General features: G+C 38.4%; 1 protein-coding gene across 1 annotated transcript; it reads left to right on the forward strand.

Annotated features, from left to right (window-relative positions):
• Nucleotides 1–24,476: 24,476 nt before the first annotated feature.
• LOC124460814 lies at nucleotides 24,477–25,298 on the forward strand. Its single transcript, XM_047012401.1, has 2 exons — nucleotides 24,477–24,599; nucleotides 24,669–25,298. The coding sequence occupies exons 1-2, from the start codon at nucleotides 24,477–24,479 to the stop codon at nucleotides 25,296–25,298; spliced, it is 753 nt and encodes a 250-aa protein (XP_046868357.1).

A 25,298-nucleotide genomic window follows, 5' to 3' on the forward strand; every position in this document is an offset into this window, starting at 1 on the left:
CCAACAGATGTCGCTAATACTAGACCAAATCGAAACGATGGGTTATACTCCCGAGACTATGGAAGCCATGGCTAAACAGGTCAGAGATAGTGCTCTAGATACCTTCATCAGAGGTGTGAACGGAGATCTCTCAGACAGAATGAGCTTAGCTCAACCCAAAGATCTGAGGCATGCATTGCAATTGTGCGAGATGTTGGATAATAAGAGGGCTTGGAACATTATCGGCCATCGTGACACTCGTCCACCTGTAGGACTAAAACCCCCGCAGTACGCTAAAATTAACGTGCAACCTCAACAATCGTTCATACCAGCAATTCCACCCAAACCTTACAACAACAACAACTATTATAATCAGAAACCCATGCAAAACGTGTTCATTCCCCAAAATAGATTCCCTCAATCTAATAACCCCGTATTTTTCAACGCACCACCGAGGCCATTTGCCCCGAAACCACAGCCAGCACCAACTCCAATGGATGTCGATGGCTCGATTTTAACCAAAAAAGTTAACTACATGAACAAACCGAATGTTAATTTACCACAACAATTTGCTCTCAAGAGAGTCAACTAGTCACCGCAAACTTTCCCAATAAAGTGCAGAGGCAATTCCATATCGAAACCGGTATGTCAGGTGAACAATATATCACCATACCGCCTCGAGAAGAGCATTACTCCGATATGTCCGATTATCAGGCTGCTTATCAGGGCCAAGAAGACCCTTTTGAATTAGTCCCATATTCTGAGGTTCAACAATATCAACAGCAGGAGGAATATTTTACCTCACATATTTTATCCACAGAACAAAGAGGAAACCAGACCACAATCACAGGAGCCTCAACAACCACAAATTGAGGACACCGTTAATTTTTTAGGTTAAAGTGTTCCTCTTTGCCGTACTTTGTTGTCCGGGACAAAGACGGAACCTCATACAATTTCTTAATAGATACCGGCTCGAACAAGAACTATGTCCAACCAGAAATAGCAAAAAATATCAAAATGAATGAACACAAGTTTTACGCGAACACCGTAAGTGGTCGCATTTTAATAACCAGCCATATCCATTTGGGTTTATTTAACGAACCCAATAAACCAATAACATTCTTCCTATTACCTAATCTGAATCCGTTCCACGGAATTCTAGGTAATGACTCACTAAGAGAGTTAAACGCTATCATTGATGTAGGGAAAGATCTACTATACGTCAACAACTCTCATGTTGTTAAAGTAAAGCAGATGCGAGCCCATCAGGTCCATACCATCAAATCAGATGAGCTCACTAATCAGCAGAAATTAGGATTGAAGGCGCTCCAAGAGGAGTACAAATCGCTATTCGCGGACCCAAATAAAAAATTGACTTATGCTACTAATGTCCAAGGAGAAATCCGAACGACAACGGACACTCCAGTCTACACCAAGCATTACCCATATCCAGCCTCTCTAAGAGAAGTAGTAGAAGACCAGCTACAAGAATTATTACGAGATGGTATAATACGACCCTCACGGTCGCCCTATAATTCCCCTGTGTGGATAGTCCATAAGATTGACAGCCTTAAAGGATGGTCATAGATTATAGAAAGCCCAATGCAGTTACAGTTTCGGATAGGTATCCTATCCCCAAATCGGAGAAATGGTTGCGCAGTTGGGCAACAATAAGTATTTCTCTGTTCTTGATCTAAAGAGATTTCCCTTAAGGAATCTGATATTGAAAAAACGGCATTCGCCGTGAATGGAGGGAAATACGAGTTCACGAGACTCCAGCAGAGACTCCTTCGGCCTAAAGAATTCCCCATCAATATTCCAAAGAGCTCTCGATGATATTTTGAGAGATCTCATTGGAAAGATTTGTTACGTCTACATCGACGACATAATAATATTCAGTAAATCGGAGGAAGAGCATTTCCGACATCTAGCTTTGGTATTTTCTACCTTGTCCAAGGCAAATATGAAGGTCCAAGTAGATAAATGCAAATTCCTAAGACATAGCGTTGACTTCCTAGGCGTAGTAATTTCAAGGGAAGGAGTTAAAACCAATCCAGAGAAAATCCAAGCCATTAAAAAGTTCCCCATACCAAAAAACCTAAAACAACTAAGCTCCTTCCTGGGACTAGCTAGTTATTACAGAAGATTTATCAAAGATTTTGCTAAATTAGCTAGACCCTTGACTGCGTTATTGCGAGGAGAACATGCAGAGCCAAGAAAAATGTCTCAAGCAAGATCGAAATCCGATTCGGTGAAGCCGAAATCGATGCCTTTGAGAAAGTAAAAAATGCATTAGTGTCACAAGACGTTATGCTAGCATACCCTGACTTTAAACAAGAGTTCCATCTAACCACCGATGCCTCAAACATCGCACTAGGCGCTTCTCTAGAACAGAATGGGAGACCCATTACATTTCTTTCCCGTGCGTTATCCAAAGCTGAAGAAAACTATGCCACAAATGAAAGAGAAATGCTAGCAATAGTATGGGCATTGGATAAGCTAAGAATGTATGTATACGGCAAATCCAAGGTGATCATTTACACCGACCACCAGACTCTCACTTATGCTCTCAGCCCAAAAAATAACAACATAAAGCTGAAGAAATGGAAAAGTTACCTGGAGGAATATAACTACGAGTTAAAATATAAACCGGGTAGCTCAAATGTCGTAGCAGACGCACTCTCTAGGAACCCTACTAACATAAATGCTAGTAGTACGTCAGCTACAGTCCACAGTGATGAAAGCTCGGGGCATGAACTCATTCCAGCAATGGAAGTCCCCATCAATGTCTTTAAAAACCAATTGTTTATCCTCACTGGTGATAACGAATCCACCACCTTCGACATACCATTTCCCACATACCACAGACACACAATAGTGAGAAGTAATTATTCCGAAGACGATCTTGTAACTATTCTAAAAGAAAAAATGGATCCGAGAATAGTAAATGGTATTTTCACTTCCGAAAGTATCATGGGTAAAATTCAACAAATTTTTCCGGAGCATTTTAGGAATTAAAGGCAAGATTCACACAAATCCAAACTGTAGATGTCCATGATCAGACCCAAGAACAAGAAATCATAATTAAAGAACACCTTAGAGCACATAGAAATTCCATCGAAAATAAAAAGCAAATTTTATCTGAGTATTTTTTCCCAGGTATGAAGAAAAAAGTAGAAGCAATAGTAAACTCTTGCCAAACATGCAAACTCTCGAAGTATCAAAGACACTCTCCGAATCAAGAAATACAACCAACCCCTATTCCGACATATCCAGGCGAAATAATCCATATATATTTATATTCCACCCAAAATAAGATAATTTTAACAGCCATAGACAAATTTTCTAAGTACGCGCAAGTTAAACTCTTAAACTCAAAAGCAGCAGAACATCTTAAAGTACCCTTACGTGAGTTATTGATAGCCTTCGGTATGACGAAAACCGTGGTAATGGATAACGGAAAAGCTTTAAATTCTGCATCAATAAAATTTCTTTTAAATAATCAGTTAGGTTTACAAGTCCACACTACCCCACCTTATACTTCATCTAGCAACGGCCAAATAGAAAGATTTCATTCCACATGTACGGAAATAATGAGATGCTTGAAGTTAGAGCACCCCGAAATGGAATTTGAGGATTTAATATTCAAGGCTGCAGATGAATACAATAAAACAATCCACAGTACAACCAATAAAAAGTAAATAGAAGCATTTTTCGCAACAAATTTAATCCATACACCAGAAAAATTAGCACTCGAAAGGGAAAAGATTTCAGAAAACATCTTAAAGAAACAAAACAAAGACCTAGGGTACCATAACAAAACAAAAAAAACCCATAAAAATGTACGATCCAGGTGAAATCATCTACGTTAGGATTAATAAACGATTGGGTTCGAAACTAACGTCTATATAAAAAAGAAATAGTAGCCGAAGATCTTAATACCAAAGTTAAAACCAGGTCAGGCAGGATAGTTCATAAAAACCACTTGAAATATTGATAAACATCCTTTTCCGACAGATTGCTTATGTTACCACTTTGCTGGGGTCACACAACCATATTAGACTACAATAAGTCAAGAGTGGTCATGTTGGAAACTGGGTTAGCCGCGCGCCAGAATGGAACCTTTAAAATCGTCCATGTCATCGAACTAGAAAAATATCAAATGGCCATATCCGTTTTAAAAGAAGTCGTCAAAAATTCGACAAACCTAAGTCCGTACCAGCCTTTTTTGGCCTATGGGATAACGCGGATACAGAATGAACTGAGGAGGCTTCAGCCGATGCAGTTTAGAAACAAAAGATCGCTTGATATACTTGGCACGGCGTGGAATTGGTTAGCGGGCACACCTGATCATGAAGATCATATGATTGTGGTAAATAAGATCAATGAACAATTGGTAAACAATAATCGGCAGGTCGTAATTAATAATCTAATAGAGAATAAGATAAACGATTTAATTAAAATAACTAATACCATATTAATTAAAGGTAAACCCGAATCTAACAATAAGTCAAAAGAAATTGAAATAACCAAATTTAAATTGAGTCTCCTAAGAGAAGAAATAACAAATATTATCTATGCAATCGATTGGGCCAAGTCCAATACAGTAAATTCACTAATATTATCCTCTACCGAAATATATTTCATGGAAACAATTAAAGAAGAAAGTTTTACATTTATAAACATTGAAGAATTAATAGAGTTTGCTGAGGTCAGTGTAGCTTCAGATGGTAAATCACTCCTTTATATTGTTAGCCTTCCCAGAGTAATCAATGAAATTTGTAAACAAATCCTAGTAATACCAATTAAATATCAAAAATTTATAGAAGAAATAGACTATGAAAACATCATGAAATGTAACAAGAAATACTTCGGGTTAACCAATAAGAGTAATTGTAAAATTTATAATGGTAAGACAATTTGTAAACTGGAACATCTGACTAATTTAGAAAACAGTAAATGTATAGGAGCCTACTTGCAAAGAAGGAATTCTCCCCAATGTAAATCATCAACAACCAGCACGTAAAATCCCATTCGGAAATAATGCCCGGTACCTTGCTGCTGAACCAATTCCAAGGGGACATCAGCATCAATGGAGAAAACATCACCCTAGAAGGCACCTTCATAATCCAAGCGGAAAACGCGACAGTCATTATAGAAGACTCCTGGTATATTGTGAAGACACGCTTTGAAGCCGAGGTTCAACCGCCGCTGTTACAATTACTATCAAATAAGCAGCAGAGAGGTGAAAAGCTATCGCTGGAAATGATCAAGGAGTTACACATCAATAATACTAATAATCTGGAGCGTATCCAAAGAAACAACTTGATTATGTCTTCATCAAACTGGATTATTCTAACCCTTCTAGCAGCTGCCATGATAACATATTGCATCATCAAAAATACTGCAGCCACGGAACAGGCAACCATGGACCACCAATGGAAGTCTTAATCGGGCCTTCCAATATGTTGTTGCGACCGAGGACGTCCGCACTTAAAGGGGGAGGAGTTAAGTACTTCTATCACAACTCATACCATAACATAGAAGCCATAGACCCAAGTCCGTCAACACATGCCCATTAACCGCATGCCCATTGGCCGACCCTATTTCATCATCACATGCAATACCCATTGGTCAACCCCACTCAATCGTCACATGCCCATTTGTCGCATGATCGCCAATCTCAAGTAACAGTCCGATCGCTAGGATAAACAATAAGCCTGCACCCCATTTTCCCAGGCCCTAGAAGAATGGTGTCGGGTTCGGTGCATACGCAGAATCACGCCACAAATTTCGGCAATAAACAAAGAATGGTCCTGAACACTTGTGAAAACAAAGAATGGTCCCACGCACTTAAAGTGGACTATTGGACTCAGCCAACGCCGCCGCCTGCGACGACGTCGATTACCCAAGCCTTCATCCAACATAATCGAACCATAGCAAATCAGTCTTGAGCCTAAGTACAAACCAACCGGTAACTTCGCTTAAACTCCGCCGAATTCGCTCACCAAAGTCAGCATCTTTCAGTTGTAATTAAAACATACTGTATTGTAATAAAAGTGACTTTATAAATAAAAATTCATTTTTTAACCCGTGAGTGAAGGAAGTGTTTAATTTATATAAATATATATATATATATGAGTCCACATAAGGGTGAAATGTGAAATTTTATATGTATGCATATTCATTTATATATATATCGGAGTCCATTCAGAATTAAACATTTTTTTATATATATATATATATATAATTAAATATTCGATTTCTCGATAAGGAAAAAAAATATATTTTTCGTGAGTTAAAAGCAACGTACTTTATTTTTGAAAGAAAACTTAGAACTTTTACAAAAATGTCTTATGGTTATATTTATAGCTAAATTTGGGAGCCCTTTGGTGGCGTGGTTGATATTTCGACGATTTGATTGGTCCGATTTTAAGTGCTGAGTTAGCGTTCTCACGCCTTTGGTTGTTAGGGGGACAATTATTATTTCAAGTGTTCAATTGTTTATGCTAGTTTTTATGGATTAGCGTTCATACGCTTTGGTTTTGAGGGGGACAATTATTACTTCAAGTGTTCGATTGTTTATGTTAATTTTTATGGATTAGCGTTCATACGCTTTGGTTTTGAGGGGGACAATTGTTTATAAAAACGGATGTTTACTTTAACGTTATGAATTTTAGGGGAAGAAATATTTATATGTTATTGGGTATTGGAGTCGGATATATGACTCCCCTCATCCTAAAGAAAATAGCCTGTCCTCAGGCGGATACATTGGGATATAGCGAGGGGTTTTTCTCAGCTGTAAATATTGGAGTATCAATTTTGTTTATAATTTGGGACTCGATTTTTTCAACAATTGGGGTTTCGATTATGTCTGTGGGACCACGATTGTTATTTGATCGGAAATGCTTAATAATTAATTTTTGTGGCATTGCCTTAAACTTATAGATTAAGTATGTAATCAAACTTATTATAGTAAGTATAAAAGTGGTTAATGTAATAGTTTGAAATGCAGTATAATATTTCGTATGTTCGTTAATTATCTCTTTTGTTTGGATAAAGGAAATAGGTTCTAGCGTGGTGATATTGTTTGTTACATAAATGCTTTGGCTATAGTCAAACAATGAATTTATTATTGATATTTCGTTTAGTTGTAAGGCACAATCGTAAATTTTTATTATGTTATTGCCTTCTATTATTAATTCGTTGTTTACGCAATTTTGATTAAGTTTAGTTTTTGGTAGATTCCATGTTACAATTATGTTTGGTTCAATGTAATTAGTTTGAAAATTCTTATATGTCTTAGTGTATTTACAAGTGGTTGGGATTTGATTTAAAATGCCTATTATACATTCGTTAGTTTCTATTTGTTTTGTGTTTTTATTGAACAAAGTGTTGTTATTAAAATAGTATTTATCGTATGAATTTTTATTCTCGTCTGGATAAGGAAGTATCTCAAAGATAGGGGTTTTTATTACTTCTTGAGGAATGTTTGAAATGATAAATATCTCGTTTGAACTTGGTTTAAGCCAGGTGGAAGTTTTTGTATTCAATAGTTTTTCCGAATTAACATGACTTAAGTGATTATGTTTTAAAAGTTTTGGGTTGAAAATTCCTAATCTAGTGAGCTGCATGCCCATTTCTATGTCTTCAATGTATTCTGTGAAATGCTCAAAATTAAAGATTAGAACTTCTAATCTTACTTCTTTTTCTTTTTCTTCCCTGAGGCTGTTTATTACTTCTAAACCTTTATTAACAGTGTCTATTACGTAATTTAGTTCGTTTGCTTGTACGCTATTGCTTTCAAGATTATTTATTTTTTCTTCTAATTCATCTTTATCTTCCTGATCAAGAGTACCAAAAAGATATTTGTATATTGAACCAATTCCGTTAATTAGTCCTCGTTTGTTACGTTTTACAATGTGTATTCCATTAATTTCCCTACTTAGTTTTTCTGTTAAGTATTGAATATGGATTAGGTTTTTAAATTCTTGTGCTTGTTGCATTAAATTATTATATGTAATGTCTATTAGAGTTAAATTCACTTTTAAATAATGATATTCAAAGTTTGTCGGTAAGTCCATGGTTCCTGTTTTAAATATTAAGTAACCGTTTGGTGCTTTTACTGGGTTTATGTCAATGGATTGACTGCATGTTGATTTTAATGTTAAGAATAGCATGATGCATAAAAAAGTCATCTTGAGTTGTTGACCTGTAAATAATTAATTGTCGTATTTGCTTTTATTAACTTTCTTTTTCTTCTTGAATTTTGATTTGTAGTGTGTAACGTTTTGTCCTCTATTTCTTTCTTCAAAATGTTTCTCGTCTAACTGATTTATTTCTCCTGTCTTTTTGAATGGATTTGTCGTTTTTGACTTTACTAATGGTGCTTGTTTAAATCTAGTGTCGATTTCGAAGTCGTGTCTATCTTCATTTAAATTGTTTATTTGATGTATTTTTCTTGTTTGGGTATTATAGTCGGGGATCCTGCATAGATAAAAATGTCCGCTGGTGTTCGGTTAGTTGTTTTATGTCTCGTCTTATGGTTGTATACGTAGAGAATTTTTTCAAATTTAAATAATTTATCTTCGATGTCATTTTCAGTATTTATAATTCTGAGTTTTTCATTTACTGTTTTATGGAATCTTTCTACATCTGAGATGCCGTTTTTACTTGATGTGATTTCTAACTTTACATTTTCTTCTTGTAGCCAATTTTTTAGTGCTATACACAGAAATGCTGAATCTTTGTCTGATTTTATTTCTATCGGTTTGCCCATTTCAGTGAATACTTTCATAATTGCTCTCTTGGCTTCTAACGAATCTCTAGACTTTACTTCTACAAGTGTTGCAAATTTCGAGTAAATGTCAATGCATGAGAGGAATTGTAAATTGTCGATCATGTAAAAGTCCATGACGTATTTTTCTCTGATATTAAAAAGTTCTGGTGTTATTTCAAAAGTTAGTTTTGTATTTCTATTTTCTGTCTTTGCGATATTGCATACTCAGCATTCATTAATAATGTTTTGAATTAGGTTTTGAAAATCGGGAAAATAATATTTTTCTTTAAACAGATTAATCGTTTTTTCAATTCCTGGATGTAATAATTCTTTATGTTGTTTTAGGATTATTTCTTTAAATTGTGCAAACGTTTGAAGGTCCTCTAACTTAATGCTAGATTTCGAGGTTTTTATACCCTTGCAAAAAGGGTATATTAATTTTGGTCAAAAGTGTGCAACGCATAGAAGGAAGCATCTCCGACCATATAAAGTATATATATTCTTGATCAGCATGACGAGACGAGTTCATATAGCCATGTCCGTCCGTCCGTCCGTCCGTCCGTCTGTCCGTCTGTCCGTCCGTCTGGATCAACGCAAACTCCTCCTAGACCGTAAGAGCTACAGAGCTGAAATTTTGCATGTAAGCTTGTATATACTGCAGGCGTTGTATATCTCGGATTCAGCCGGATCGGATCACTATATCATATAGCTCCCATACAAATGACAAAGTCACGAACAGTGACTTTTCTTAATAACTTCGTTTTTTTCTGAACTACTGTCGTGAAATTTAATATTGGTAAGTTAATTACACATATAAACGACTGTGCCAAATTTGATCAAGATCGGGTGACTATATCATATAGCTCCCATAGGAACGATCTTTCGAAAACAGTGACTTTTGTCAATAACTTCGTTACTTTTGACGCGATTGTTTTCAAATTAAACATTTGTTAGTTTAATATATCTGTTAATGACTGTGCCGAATTTGATAAAGATCGGGTAACTATATCATATAGCTCCCATAGGAACGATCAGTGCAAAACAGTGACTTTGATCAATATCTTAGTTTTTTACTATGCTAAGATTGTAGGCCGTTCTTTCGGAAACAGAAGCCTTTTTAGCTTAAACGTTTTTTCACTTTTGATGGCTATAGGTAAGGAAAGAGTTACCAAAAATGTTGCAAGGGTATACAAACTTTGACGCGGTCGAAGTTAGCCCCGGCCCTCTGGTTTTTATGTTTGTTTTGTAAAAGTAAGTTGTTGTTTCTGCTTTGTCTTCTGAACCTCTAATGAATTCTATTTGTCTGTTGTAATAATTAATGGGTCTTTCTACTATTGGAATGTAGTTTTCATTATCCTCGTGAGCACTATGTATTGTAGCTGCTGTGCTTTCTGTTGATCCTAAAAAGTTTTCATCTATTTTAACTCTGGAAAGGGCATCTGCTACATGATTTTCTTTGCCAGGTAAATATTTAATTTTGTAATCAAACTCATTTAGTCTTACTTTCCATCTTTGAAGTTTCATATTTGGTTCTTTTATATTGTTGAGCCATACTAAAGGCTTATGGTCGCTTAGAATCTCGAACTTTCTACCGAAAAGGTATGGCCTAAAATATTTGGTTGCCCATACAATAGATAGTAATTCCTTTTCTATGGCTAAATAATTAAGTTCGTGTTCGTTAAGTGTTCTACTACCATAAGAAATAGGTCTATGGTCCTGTGAAAGGAACGCACCTAAAGCTATGTTGCTAGCATCTGTGGTTAGGAAAAATGGTTTTTTGAAATAGGGATATGCAAGTATAGGATCATTCATAAGGAGATATTTTAATTTTTCAAAGGATGAAATATAATTTGGGTCGTTTATATTTATTTTAGCTCCTTTCTTTAATCCTAGAGTTAAAGGTTTTGCAATATGTGCAAAGTTGGGTATAAATTTCCTGAAGAATCCGCATAATCCTAAGAATGATTTAATTTCTTTTGGAGTTTTGGGTATCGGAAAATTTTGAATTGCTTTGACTTTATCTGGGTTAGGTTTTATACCTTCTGTTGTTATCATATGACCAAGGAATGCAGTTTCCTTTTTCATAATTTCGCATTTGTCAAGTTGGAGTTTAAGATTAGCTTCTCTTAGTTTGTTAAATACCTTTCTGAGTGATAGTATGTGTTCCTCCAATGAAGTGGAGTACACAATGATGTCATCCAGATAAACAAGGCAATCCTTATAAATAAGGTCTTCCAAAAGATTATTCATGCATCTTTGGAATGTTGCCGGGGCATTTTTAAGACCAAATGGCATACGTGTGTATTCGTAATGGTCATGTTTAGTTGAAAAAGCTGTTTTTGCAATAGATTCAGGATCCATTTGAATTTGATGAAATCCCTTAGCTAAATCAATGGTGGTAAAGTATTGGCATTTTCCTAGTTTGTCGAGAATTTCGTCCATGACTGGAATTGGAAATTTGTCGTCTATTGTGACTTCATTTAGATTTCGATAGTCAATGACTAATCTGAATTTTTGTTTCTTGGAAGCATCTCCTTTTCTTGGGACGATCCAAATGGGTGAACAGTAGGGGGAGTTCGATTTTCAAATGATACCCTGTTCAATCATTTCATTTATTTGTTTGTTGACTTCCATATCAAATGTTTGGGGATATTTGTATGGTCGTTTATAGATTGGGTCCTCATGTTTTGTATGAATAGAGTGCTTTATTGTACTCGTGAAAGTCAAATTTTCACCTTCGCGGTACTGAATGTCACTGAATTCGTACAAGACCTTTTTTAGTTTTTGAGTTTCTTCGTTGTTTAAATGGTCGAGTCTATACTCATTGCTTTCTATTATTTCGTTTTCAATCGCAAAATTTGTTTCCGGGTCCCTTTCTGTGGGTGGGTCCAAAACTTCTATGTTTTGTTCTTCTTCTATTTCTTCAACATCTCTAAAATAAAATGTATAGTTTCCTAATTTTGCGTATTCTTCTTCATAATTTATTTGTGCTTTGCAGGCTTTTAGGAAAGTTCTGCCTATCAACATGTCGTATTTATTTGAAAATTTATGGATATAAAATTTTTGTTCTGTCGGACAAAGTTTGCTGGGTGCAAGGAAAATAATTTCTTTTAGTTCTACTGCTCCTTCAATCATGTCAATTTTGGAATCTCCTAAATAGGTTTTGAAATTAAAAAAGTTTTCGGACATTATATTGATTGAAGAGCCTGAGTCGACTACACATCTCAAAGGTTTATTGTTCATCATTATTCTGATGAAGGACTTGTCTCTATCTCTTCTTCCGATTGATCCGAGGCATTCTGATGAAAATTTTCGGATGTATCCATTTTGCTAATACCACTATTACTTTCTCTTTGCCTTTTTGTAGGCTGGTTTGCTACATTATTCTTTGAATAGTTGTTTTGCTGTTGATTATTCAATGGATTTTGAGCCCTGTCAATATTTAATTTTTGTTGAAATTCTTGGAATAGTTTTTGGTTTGGTATTGTATCTGATTGTTTTGTTTGAGACCGAATTGTACTATTGGGTACAAAAGTTTTTCCACCTTTTTGATTCTGATTTTGGCTTTGATTTGATTTTCTTATTTCTGTTATACTATTTTCGTAAAACCCTTCTCTTTGAGCTACTTGCTTCAATTTACTGACTGTGGTTATATCGTATCTAGCTAACGTCATGAATAATCTATCGGGTAATTACGTCTTTTATAGTGTTATTTAACGCGTTTGTATAAAGCGCGGTGTTATTCGCATCGTTTTCTAGACTTAATTTGTTTGTTATAATGTAGGACTTATCTTCTAATTCGGTTACAAACTTACGAAGATTTCCTGCATAGCTGGTGTTGTAGAGGCGTCGCAGAAGTTCCTCTCAGGGGGTCTGCGTTTTTAATTCGTTGATAAGGAGTGTCCTTAGTTCCGGCCAGGTGTTGGATTATCCAATTTGTGAGAGTCGTTGTGCTTCTCCGGTGAGCTGCATCTCGATTGCACTGAACAGTATGTTATGCTGCCTTATATCATTGGTTGGATATAGGTGCATAATAAAATCTATCCTCCTTATAAACGACGTCAGATTTTCTGGAGCTCCATCGTAATTTGCCACCTGTCTTAATGAAGATAGTGCTTGGTTGAGGTGGGCTTCGGTGAGTTCTACAGCCATTTTATTTCTTTTAATTTTTTTTTTGATTTTTCTGGGTTTTAGTGATGGTTTGTTTTGGTTTTTTTTTTTCTGTGTTTTAGTGATGGTTTGTTTTGGTTTTTTTTTTTTCTGGGTTTTAGTGATGTGTTGTTTTGTTTTTTTTTTCTGGGTTTTAGTGATGTGTTGTTTTGTTGATCTTCTGGGTTTTTTGTGGTGTTTTGTTTTGTTAATTTTCTGGGTTTTGGTTATGTTTTATTTTGGATTTTGGTTTTTTGTTCGCACACAAGTTGGCGGTTTTTGTTCCTCAATTGGATTTAATAGTTGTAACACACAGTTAATATTTTCGCGCACAGTTGGCGTAAATATTTTTTTTCTTTGGTTGCAACACACAGTTGATACTTCCGCGCACAGTTGGCAGAAAATATTTTTCACTGTTGTAGACTTTTGAGCACTACCCGTAAGTTCTTGATGTCGGATCGGAATTTTATAGTGATTATTCACTAATTCTATGTAACGCACAGATAACAATTCTACGCGTCGCACGGATAGAATAACAGTTCACTACAATAGTTATTCACCAATTCTATGTAACACACGGATAACAATTCTATATGTAACACGGATAGAATAACTTTTTTTTTCCAAGCCTACCGACTGCGCCAATTAAATATTCGATTTTCTCGATAAGGAAAAAAAAGATATTTTTCGTGAGTTAAAAGCAACGTACTTTATTATTTGAAAGAAAACTTAGAACTTTTACAAAAATGTCTTATGGTTATATTTATAGCTAAATTTGGGAGCCCTTTGGTGGCGTGGTTGATATTTCGACGATTTGATTGGTCCGATTTTAAGTGCTGAGTTAGCGTTCTCACGCCTTTGGTTGTTAGGGGGACAATTATTATTTCAAGTGTTCAATTGTTTATGTTAGTTTTTATGGATTAGCGTTCATACGCTTTGGTTTTGAGGGGACAATTATTACTTCAAGTGTTCGATTGTTTATGTTAATTTTTATGGATTAGCGTTCATACGCTTTGGTTTTGAGGGGGACAATTGTTTATAAAAACGGATGTTTACTTTAACGTTATGAATTTTAGGGGCCGCAATATTTATATGTTATTGGGTATTGTAGTCGGATATATGACTATATATGTATATTTGTGGTTAGGGTATTTAAAGGTCGCATATACGTTGTCGATGTGCCACGCGCTTTAGTTTTCTTTGCAAGCGACAGTTACATGCGAGAAAGAGACAGGGACACACGAGCAGCCAGTAAGAATGAGAATAGACAATTCACCGTTTGATTCGGGGCGTGTGTGTGAGCTACGAGTATTCTCTTGCCATTTATATCTCACACTTACACACAGCTTTGATTCAACCGGTTTTTTTTTTGTCATTCCTTCATTCACACTGATTTGCAAGTACAGTCGCGCGTTGGGTTTCGTTGCAATGAGAGCAACAAATTTAAAAAAAAATTTTATATATACATATATAACACGCACACAGTCATGCCATGCTAGGTGAGAAAATCGGCAGAGTCTCTGGCAGGGTTTCGACAGAATCATCAGCAGAGTCATCAACAGAGTTTTCGACAGGATTAATAGTATCCTCAACAGCATAGTTCGGAGAGCACTTCGAGTTGAACGGGACCTGGGTATGGGTAACCTAAAAATCCACCGCTCTCACTCAAAGCAGCAGAGTGAAAGAGAAGGAAGAGTAAAGCACAAGGGGCCATTTAAGTCCAAGCATATGCACTGGAAAAGGCAGTCAGTGTTTGGAACTCAACAAGAAAACATCGAGGGAAAAAATTGCTTCAATCCGAAAGGATAACAACTGGACAAGGATCATCAACAGGGCTACTCATCAATACAAGGATTAACAACGGAAGGATCAACAAGGACATAGGACAAGGACATTCATCGCCAAGGTGAACTAAGTTCAAGGATACCTCAGCACCAACGGAGATTAATGCAAATGACATCAGGAAATTCGGCAGCAAGGACCACTATTTTTTCAAGGATATTCTAAACATTAATCGGAGTAAACGCTTATTTTCTTTGGACAACATCGAGGGAGAATCAATCACGTCCTCAATAACTATGTTCTACATTCAAGGATTTACCTATTTCAAATAAACAAACTGGATCTAATTCTATCAACAGGCAAGATCTTTCTTATATATTCGAACCATTGCAAAGATTTTGTTCAAAATATTTAAACCGAAAACCACCTCGAAAGTTTCGCTGGCGGCGATAATTCTAATTTACGCGTCACCGTTACTTACTCTTCATTGAACAAAGATATATACATTTTTATATTTTCTGACCCCTTCCCTGCAGAATTTATTAAAAGAGCTCTCGATGATATTTTGAGAGATCTCATTGGAAAGATTTGTTACGTCTACATCGACGACATAATAATATTCAGTAAATCGGAGGAAGAGCATTTCCGACATCTAGCTTTGGTATTTTCTACCTTGTCCAAGGCAAATATGAAGGTCCAAGTAGATAAATGCAAATTCCTAAGACATAGCGTTGACTTCCTAGGCGTAGTAATTTCAAGGGAAGGAGTTAAAACCAATCCAGAGAAAATCCAAGCCATTAAAAAGTTCCCCATACCAAAAAACCTAAAACAACTAAGCTCCTTCCTGGGACTAGCTAGTTATTACAGAAGATTTATGAAAGATTTTGCTAAATTAGCTAGACCCTTGACTGCGTTATTGCGAGGAGAACATGGCAGAGCCAAGAAAAATGTCTCAAGCAAGTGAAGCCGAAATCGATGCCTTTGAGAAAGTAAAAAATGCATTAGTGTCACAAGACGTTATGCTAGCATACCCTGACATTAAACAAGAGTTCCATCTAACCACCGATGCCTCAAACATCGCACTAGGCGCTTCTCTAGAACAGAATGGGAGACCCATTACATTTCTTTCCCGTGCGTTATCCATAGCTGAAGAAAACTATCCCACAAATGAAAGAGAAATGCTAGCAATAGTATGGGCATTGGATAAGCTAAGAATGTATGTATACGGCAAATCCAAGGTGATCATTTACACCGACCACCAGACTCGCACTTATGCTCTCAGCCCAAAAAATAACAACATAAAGCTGAAGAAATGGAAAAGTTACCTGGAGGAATATAACTACGAGTTAAAATATAAACCGGGTAGCTCAAATGTCGTAGCAGACGCACTCTCTAGGAACCCTACTAACATAAATGCTAGTAGTACGTCAGCTACAGTCCACAGTGATGAAAGCTCGGGGCATGAACTCATTCCAGCAATGGAAGTCCCCATCAATGTCTTTAAAAACCAATTGTTTATTCTCACTGGTGATAACGAATCCACCACCTTCGAAATACCATTCCCCACATACCACAGACACACAATAGTGAGAAGTAATTATTCCGAAGACGATCTTGTAACTATTCTAAAAGAAAAAATGGATCCGAGAATAGTAAATGGTATTTTCACTTCCGAAAGTATCATGGGTAAAATTCAACAAATTTTTCCGGAGCATTTTAGGAATTACAAGGCAAGATTCACACAAATCCAAACTGTAGATGTCCATGATCAGACCCAAGACCAAGAAATCATAATTAAAGAACACCTTAGAGCACATAGAAATTCCATCGAAAATAAAAAGCAAATTTTATATGAGTATTTTTTCCCAGGTATGAAGAAAAAAGTAGAAGCAATAGTAAACTCTTGCCAAACATGCAAACTCTCGAAGTATCAAAGACACTCTCCGAATCAAGAAATACAACCAACCCCTATTCCGACATATCCAGGCGAAATAATCCATATAGATTTATATTCCACCCAAAATAAGATAATTTTAACAGCCATAGACAAATTTTCTAAGTACGCGCAAGTTAAACTCTTAAACTCAAAAGCAGCAGAATATCTTAAAGTACCCTTACTTGAGTTATTGATAGCCTTCGGTATGACGAAAACCGTGGTAATGGATAACGGAAAAGCTTTAAATTCTGCATCAATAAAATTTCTTTTAAATAATCAGTTAGGTTTACAAGTCCACACTACCCCACCTTATACTTCATCTAGCAACGGCCAAATAGAAAGATTTCATTCCACATGTACGGAAATAATGAGATGCTTGAAGTTAGAGCACCCCGAAATGGAATTTGAGGATTTAATATTCAAGGCTGCAGATGAATACAATAAAACAATCCACAGTACAACCAATAAAAAGTAAATAGAAGCATTTTTCGCAACAAATTTAATCCATACACCAGAAAAATTAACACTCGAAAGGGAAAAGATTTCAGAAAACGTCTTAAAGAAACAAAACAAAGACCTAGGGTACCATAACAAAACAAAAAAAACCCATAAAAATGTACGATCCAGGTGAAATCATCTACGTTAGGATTAATAAACGATTGGGTTCGAAACTAACGTCTATATAAAAAAGAAATAGTAGCCGAAGATCTTAATACCAAAGTTAAAACCAGGTCAGGCAGGATAGTTCATAAAAACCACTTGAAATATTGAACATCCTTTTCCGACAGATTGCTTATGTTACCACTTTGCTGGGGTCACACAACCATATTAGACTACAATAAGTCAAGAGTGGTCATGTTGGAAACTGGGTTAGCCGCGCGCCAGAATGGAACCTTTAAAATCGTCCATGTCATCGAACTAGAAAAATATCAAATGGCCATATCCGTTTTAAAAGAAGTCGTCAAAATTCGACAAACCTAAGTCCGTATCAGCCTTTTTGGCCTATGGGATAACGCGGATACAGAATGAACTGAGGAGGCTTCAGCCGATGCAGTTTAGAAACAAAAGATCGCTTGATATACTTGGCACGGCGTGGAAATGGTTAGCGGGCACACCTGATCATGAAGATCATATGATTGTGGTAAATAAGATCAATGAACAATTGGTAAACAATAATCGGCAGGTCGTAATTAATAATCTAATAGAGAATAAGATAAACGATTTAATTAAAATAACTAATACCATATTAATTAAAGGTAAACCCGAATCTAACAAAAAGTCAAAAGAAATTGAAATAACCAAATTTAAATTGAGTCTCCTAAGAGAAGAAATAACAAATATTATCTATGCAATCGATTGGGCCAAGGCCAATACAGTAAATTCACTAATATTATCTACCGAAATATATTTCATGGAAACAATTAAAGAAGAAAGTTTTACATTTATAAACATTGAAGAATTAATAGAGTTTGCTGAGGTCAGTGTAGCCTCAGATGGTAAATCACTCCTTTATATTGTTAGCCTTCCCAGAGTAATCAATGAAATTTGTAAACAAATCCTAGTAATACCAATTAAATATCAAAAATTTATAGAAGAAATAGACTATGAAAACATCATGAAATGTAACAAGAAATACTTCGGGTTAACCAATAAGAGTAATTGTAAAATTTATAATGGTAAGACAATTTGTAAACTGGAACATCTGACTAATTTAGAAAACAGTAAATGTATAGGGCCTACTTGCAAAGAAGGAATCCTCCCAAATGTAAGGTCATCAACAACCAGCACGTAAAATCCCATTCGGAAATAATACCCGGTACCTTGCTGCTGAACCAATTCCAAGGGGACATCAGCATCAATGGAGAATACATCACCCTAGAAGGCACCTTCATAATCCAAGCGGAAAACGCGACAGTCATTATAGAAGACTCCTGGTATATTGTGAAGACACGCTTTGAAGCCGAGGTTCAACCGCCGCTGTTACAATTACTATCAAATAAGCAGCAGAGAGGTGAAAAGCTATCGCTGGAAATGATCAAGGAATTACACATCAATAATACTAATAATCTGGAGCGTATCCAAAGAAACAACTTGATTATGTCTTCATCAAACTGGATTATTCTAACCCTTCTAGCAGCTGCCATGATAACATATTGCATCATCAAAAAATACTGCAGCCACGGAACAGGCAACCATGGACCACCAATGGAAGTCTCAATCGGGCCTTCCAATATGTTGTTGCGACCGAGGACGTCCGCACTTAAAGGGGGAGGAGTTAAGTACTTCTATCACAACTCATACCATAACATAGAAGCCATAGACCCAAGTCCGTCAACACATGCCCATTAACCGCATGCCCATTGGCCGACCCTATTTCATGATCACATGCAATACCCATTGGTCAACCCCACTCAATCGTCACATGCCCATTTGTCGCATGATCGCCAATCTCAAGTAACAGTCCGATCGCTAGGATAAACAATAAGCCTGCACCCCATTTTCCCAGGCCCTAGAAGAATGGTGTCGGGTTCGGTGCAAACGCAGAATCACGCCACAAATTTCGGCAATAAACAAAGAATGGTCCTGAACTCTTGTGAAAACAAAGAATGGTCCCACGCACTTAAAGTGGACTATTGGACTCAGCCAACGCCGCCGCCTGCGACGACGTCGATTACCCAAGCCTTCATCCAACATAATCGAACCATAGCAAATCAGTCTTGAGCCTAAGTACAAACCAACCGGTAACTTCGCTTAAACTCCGCCGAATTCGCTCACCAAAGTCAGCATCTTTCAGTTGTAATTAAAACATACTGTATTGTAATAAAAGTGACTTTATAAATAAAAATTCATTTTTTTAACCCGTGAGTGAAGGAAGTGTTTAATTTATATAAATATATATATATATATGAGTCCACATAAGGGTGAAAATTTTATATGTATGCATATTCATTTATATATATATCGGAGTCCACTGAGAATTAAACATTCTTTTATATATATATATATGTATATTTGTGGTTAGGGTATTTAAAGGTCGCATATACGTTGTCGATGTGCCACGCGCTTTAGTTTTCTTTGCAAGCGACAGTTACATGCGAGAAAGAGACAGGGACACACGAGCAGCCAGTAAGAATGAGAATAGACAATTCACCGTTTGATTCGGGGCGTGTGTGTGAGCTACGAGTATTCTCTTGCCATTTATATCTCACACTTACACACAGCTTTGATTCAACCGGTTTTTTTTTGTCATTCCTTCACTCACACTGATTTGCAAGTACAGTCGCGCGTTGGGTTTCGTTGCAATGAGAGCAACAAATTTAAAAAAAAATTTTTTATATACATATATAACACGCACACAGTCATGCCATGCTAGGTGAGAAAATCGGCAGAGTCTCTGGCAGGGTTTCGACAGAATCATCGGCAGAGTCATCAACAGAGTTTTCGACAGGATTAATAGTATCCTCAACAGCATAGTTCGGAGAGAATTATTAATGAAGTCAGCTACTGAGTTACCGACAGAGCTAGCAACAGGGTCATCAACGGAGCCATCGACAGAGTCGCATATAGAAATTAGTTTTATTAAAATAAAAATTTTTACAAGAGAGAAGAAAAAGAGCTAAAGTTACCAGAAGCAGATAGAGCGAGTCAAGGTCATTAGTGAGACTGTAACCTACCGCACTTCGAGTTGAACGGGACCTGGGTATGGGTAACCTAAAAATCCACCGCTCTCACTCAAAGCAGCAGAGTGAAAGAGAAGGAAGAGTAAAGCACAAGGGGCCATTTAAGTCCAAGCATATGCACTGGAAAAGGCAGTCAGTGTTTGGAACTCAACAAGAAAACATCGAGGGAAAAAATTGCTTCAATCCGAAAGGATAACAACTGGACAAGGATCATCAACAGGGCTACTCATTAATACAAGGATTAACAACAGAAGGATCAACAAGGACATAGGACAAGGACATTCATCGCCAAGGTGAACTAAGCTCAAGGATACCTCAGCACCAACGGAGATTAATGCAAATGACATCAGGAAATTCGGCAGCAAGGACCACTATTTTTTCAAGGATATTCTAAACATTAATCGGAGTAAACGCTTATTTTCTTTGGGCAACATCGAGGGAGAATCAATCACGTCCTCAATAACTATGTTCTACATTCAAGGATTTACCTATTTCAAATAAACAAACTGGATCTAATTCTATCAACAGGCAAGATCTTTCTTATATATTCGAACCATTGCAAAGATTTTGTTCAAAATATTTAAACCGAAAACCACCTCGAAAGTTTCGCTGGCGGCGATAATTCTAATTTACGCGTCACCGTTACTTACTCTTCATTGAACAAAGATATATACATTTTTATATTTTCTGACCCCTTCCCTGCTGAATTTATTAAAAATTAAAGAAAATATATATATGCACATCCATATCATAGTCTAAAGGTTTACCGAAGCCATCTTTACACAGTATCGCGTAGCCTACTGGGCGAACTCCGACAATTTTTGGCTGCTTATCGCTTATACTACGACCCCGAGTCCTTACTAATATTCTAGCAATGGGCGTTCATTGGATAAACCATTGTCGCAAAGCCGAGTTGGAAGTCCTGACGAATTCGGATTAGACACCGGTGGAATAGTCGAAGACCTAAGAAATCGTTTCCGCGAGTTCGTCTCAAGGGAGGATCATCATCCTGAGGTATTGAGTCGACTTGCCGAAATCAAAGCCCAATTTAGTGCCGGGGACAAGAAATTAGATGTAAAACCACAGTCTAGAGCACCGTCGCCTACTCCCGAAGAAATTGTTTCTCAACTACCGGTGCCACAAGACACTAACTATCTTTCTGAATCGCATTCTGGTTCTCGTTCCGGTTCTCCGACACCTTTCGGTATGCCTGGCTCATAGATCAACATCGAACCCAGTGAGCGGAATCGAGTCCATGAACTACTGGGAGCTATGCCTCGATCGCGGAACGTATAACTAAATGGGGAATTGCCTTTAGCGGATCTACCGATCCTATCTATTTCATCTAGCAAATCTCTATTTGCTCTAAATCTCTAAATCTCTGGTCTCTACCAGAGCCGCGACGTACCGTTTGAGTATGGAGACTCTGCCTCCGATGATAGCCATATTATTGACCGGACGGGCCGAAAGTTGGTGGCAAACCAGCGGTTATCGGGAGATAACATGGGTCGACTTCAAGTCCAAATTTTTAGAGTTCTTTCTACCCCCACGCTATTTTGAGAAACTAGAGGATAGCATACGCGCTCGAAAGCAACGCCATCAGGAACCATACAACGAGTATCTAGAAGACCGTAATGAAGAGAGCTAATTACTCGACGTTACAGGAACTCGACAGGATCTACGAAAATCTATTACCAGACTACAAGCTGTATACCCGACGAAATAATTTCCAAACGTTACCCGGCTTAACTAAATTGGTGGTAAATTATGAGACAATCCGATTGGAGCAAGGCAGCGATGACTCAGCGCATTCTTGGAAAAGGAGCAACGCCGTTCAAAATAAGCCCTTGGATCATATAGCTTCCAGCCTAAACGGGACTGCGATATGTCAACTCTCTGAAGTACTCGTGGATACCAGCACAGCTTGCCGCAAATGTGCGGGAGCTGGTCACTTCGCACGAGAATGTACGAAGCCCCGTGTGTTGTTCTGTTGGCAATGCGGACAAAGGGGGGTACGTACCATCGAATGCTGCCGTCGTTCGGGAAACGAGCCAAACCTCTGTGTCAATCTGGGCCAGGCGGAGGGACTAGACCAGGACTTCAGCCAAGTAACCCCCTCCTCCTAAAGAAAGACCGCATCCAACCCCATGTCCTCGTCAATAGTAAACCAATGGTAGCTACCTTGGATTCTGGAGCGAACAAGAGTTTCATAAACGAGGAAGTGGCTCTTCAGCACTTCGCTCCGTTCCCGACCTTGCCGATAATACTCGTACAGCGATCAAAAGTTCTCTCAGGGCAAGCATCAGTCTCGGGGCACAGACCGTACATATGACATTGTTAGCGATGCCATCGATGATGGACCCTCTTATTCTGGGAGTGGATTTCCTTCGGAACATAGGAACTTCTATACGTTGTGGAGGTTATCTGTTACAGTTGCCCCCTTTCGATTAGCCCACAGTCCCATCAATTCTACAATTGAGCCATCGCTAGTGGCTGATGACCACACGCAGCCTGATGCTCATTTAAATCAACCGGATCCTGCAGAAACGACCGCTACGCCCAAGGATACCTCTGACTCTCAGCATAGCAACAAACCAGTATGTCAGGCAGGCTTGGCAGTCTTGCCGCCTCCAACACCCGACGCTGTCCTTAAAAACCCATTACGCCAGCCCAGCGGCAAAAAGGAACCGGTAACCGAGATGGACGCCCGATTAGCCTCAGTAGAAGCTGAGATCCGTGACGAGGACTTGAAGCCAGAACAATCATCTAGTAAGGAACAGGAGACATTAGAGCCGGAACTTCAAGCTATTCTTGACGCGGAAATCACTAAGTTCGTTTCATTGTTTTGAAGACCGATCGAAACATGAAGCAGAGGTACTATCCCCGTAATCCGTCCCAACAACAAATTATCAACGAAACAGTAGACGCACTGCTGAAGGAAGACCGTATTGAACCATCTAAAAGCCCTCACGTGTCACCAATCGTGTTGGTAAGTAAGAAAACTTTTGATACTCGCATGTGTATAGACTTTCGGCAACTGAACGCTCAGTCAGTGCGTGACGCATACCCCTTGCCTCATATACACCATATCCTGGAGAAATTGAGGAACGCGAAATACATCTCTACTCTAGATTTAAAGAGTGGGTATTGGCAAATACCCTTAGAGGTCAAAAGTAGAGAGTGTATAGCTTTCACAGTGCCCGGACGCGGATTATTACAGTGGAAAGTCATGCACTTCGGCTTACACTCTATAGCGTGATTGGACCCGAAATGGAACCACATGCCTTCGATTATCCAGACGATATCATCGTAGTCGGAAAGGCGCTCGAGGAACACCTCTCACACCTGCTTGAAGTCTTTCGGCGTCAAGCCAATTTAAGAATCAACCGAGACAAATGTCGTTTCTCGACGGTGCTGAAAGAGTCATTGCTTACGCTAGTCGACGTCTCTTGAAGGTGGAGGAAAACTACTCGACTACTGAGAAAGAATGCCTAGAAATAGTCTGGGCCATCAGGAAATCTCGTTGCTATTTGAAAGGCTATTGCTTTGAGGTGATCACGGACCATTTGGCTCAAGTGTGGCCAGATGGGAGTTGGAGTTGGAATAATACGAGTTCGAGATACATTATAGACGAGGTAAGCTGAACGTGATTGCCGATGCCTTATCGCGACAACCTTTGGACAACTAGTAGAACCGGAGTGCAAATGGTGGCTAAAGATGCGGCAGCACGTCACGGAACACCCTGCGGATTTTTCAGATTATATATTCGAGAACGGCCAGATTTATCGCAGACGAGACCCCCATCCAGATGACCACGATTCTACACCTTGGCAACTATGCGTTTGGCCTAGAGTGTCGAGACCAAGTACTACAGGAATGTCACAATGTAGTGACGGCTGGCCACTTGGGGATCAGGAAAACCACTTTGCGAGTGACCCAAAGATACTTTTGGCCAGGCCTCTTTCGAGATGTCGCGCGTTACGTTAGATGCTGCCTCACCTGCTTGCAATTTAAACCGGCGCAAATGAAACCAGCGGGCAAAATGCTCACCCGTCAAGTCGCGGAGTCTTTCGATACCGTGTGTACTGACTTTATCGGGCCTTTGCCACGTTCTAAGCAAGGTAATACGATGTTACTATTTTTCTTGGATTTATATAGTAAATGGGTCGAGATGGTACCACTTCGTAAGGCCACTTCAGTCGCTTTGGAGAAGGTATTTCGCGAAAGGATCTGGGCCCGATTCGGCAATCCTCGCACCCTCGTGAGCAATAATGGCACCCAGTTCACTAGCAAGGTTTTCAAAAACTTTTCCAAAACATCCGGAATTATACTACAGCATACCGCCCCATATTCTCCATAGCAGAATCCTACCGAGCGCGCAAATCGAGCCATCAAGACCATGATTGCACAATACCTGGAGAATGGGAAAAACACTTGGGATCAATGGCTTCCAGAAATAACACTAGCGATCAACTCAAGCGTCAACGACACCACCTGCTTCAGTCCAGCTTACATCATATTAGGTCGGGAACCCCGTATGCCCGGCGCTCTTTATGACCAAGTAACGGATGTCTCCGGTAACGAACCCCCTAGCCCCGACGAGCGCGTCCGACGAATGGAAGATATTTTTAAGCTCGTACATGAGAATCAACTGAACGCTACCCAGAATCAAAAGAAATACTACGACCTGAGACGACGCGACTGGCGTCCAAACATCGGGAGCATGGTCGTGCTCAAGCATCATGTGCTGTCTAATGCCAACGAAGGGTTCAATGCCAAACTGGCGCCTAAGGGCCCGTATAAAATAATCAAGTTTCTTTCCAGCAACGTCGTTAGACTTCTTGTAGCCCAGAAGCGTGAGCGACGTACCCCCGGTCTGGCTGACTTAAAGGCCTTTAATAGTGACGACAACGAACCACCAGAACTCGGCCTTTCTGAAGACATCGGCCTCGAGACACCTCATACCCACGGCCCGCACGAGGCCACTGATTAA

Source organism: Drosophila willistoni, unplaced genomic scaffold (assembly GCF_018902025.1).
Source record: "Drosophila willistoni isolate 14030-0811.24 unplaced genomic scaffold, UCI_dwil_1.1 Seg119, whole genome shotgun sequence".
Lineage (NCBI taxonomy): Eukaryota > Metazoa > Arthropoda > Insecta > Diptera > Drosophilidae > Drosophila > Drosophila willistoni.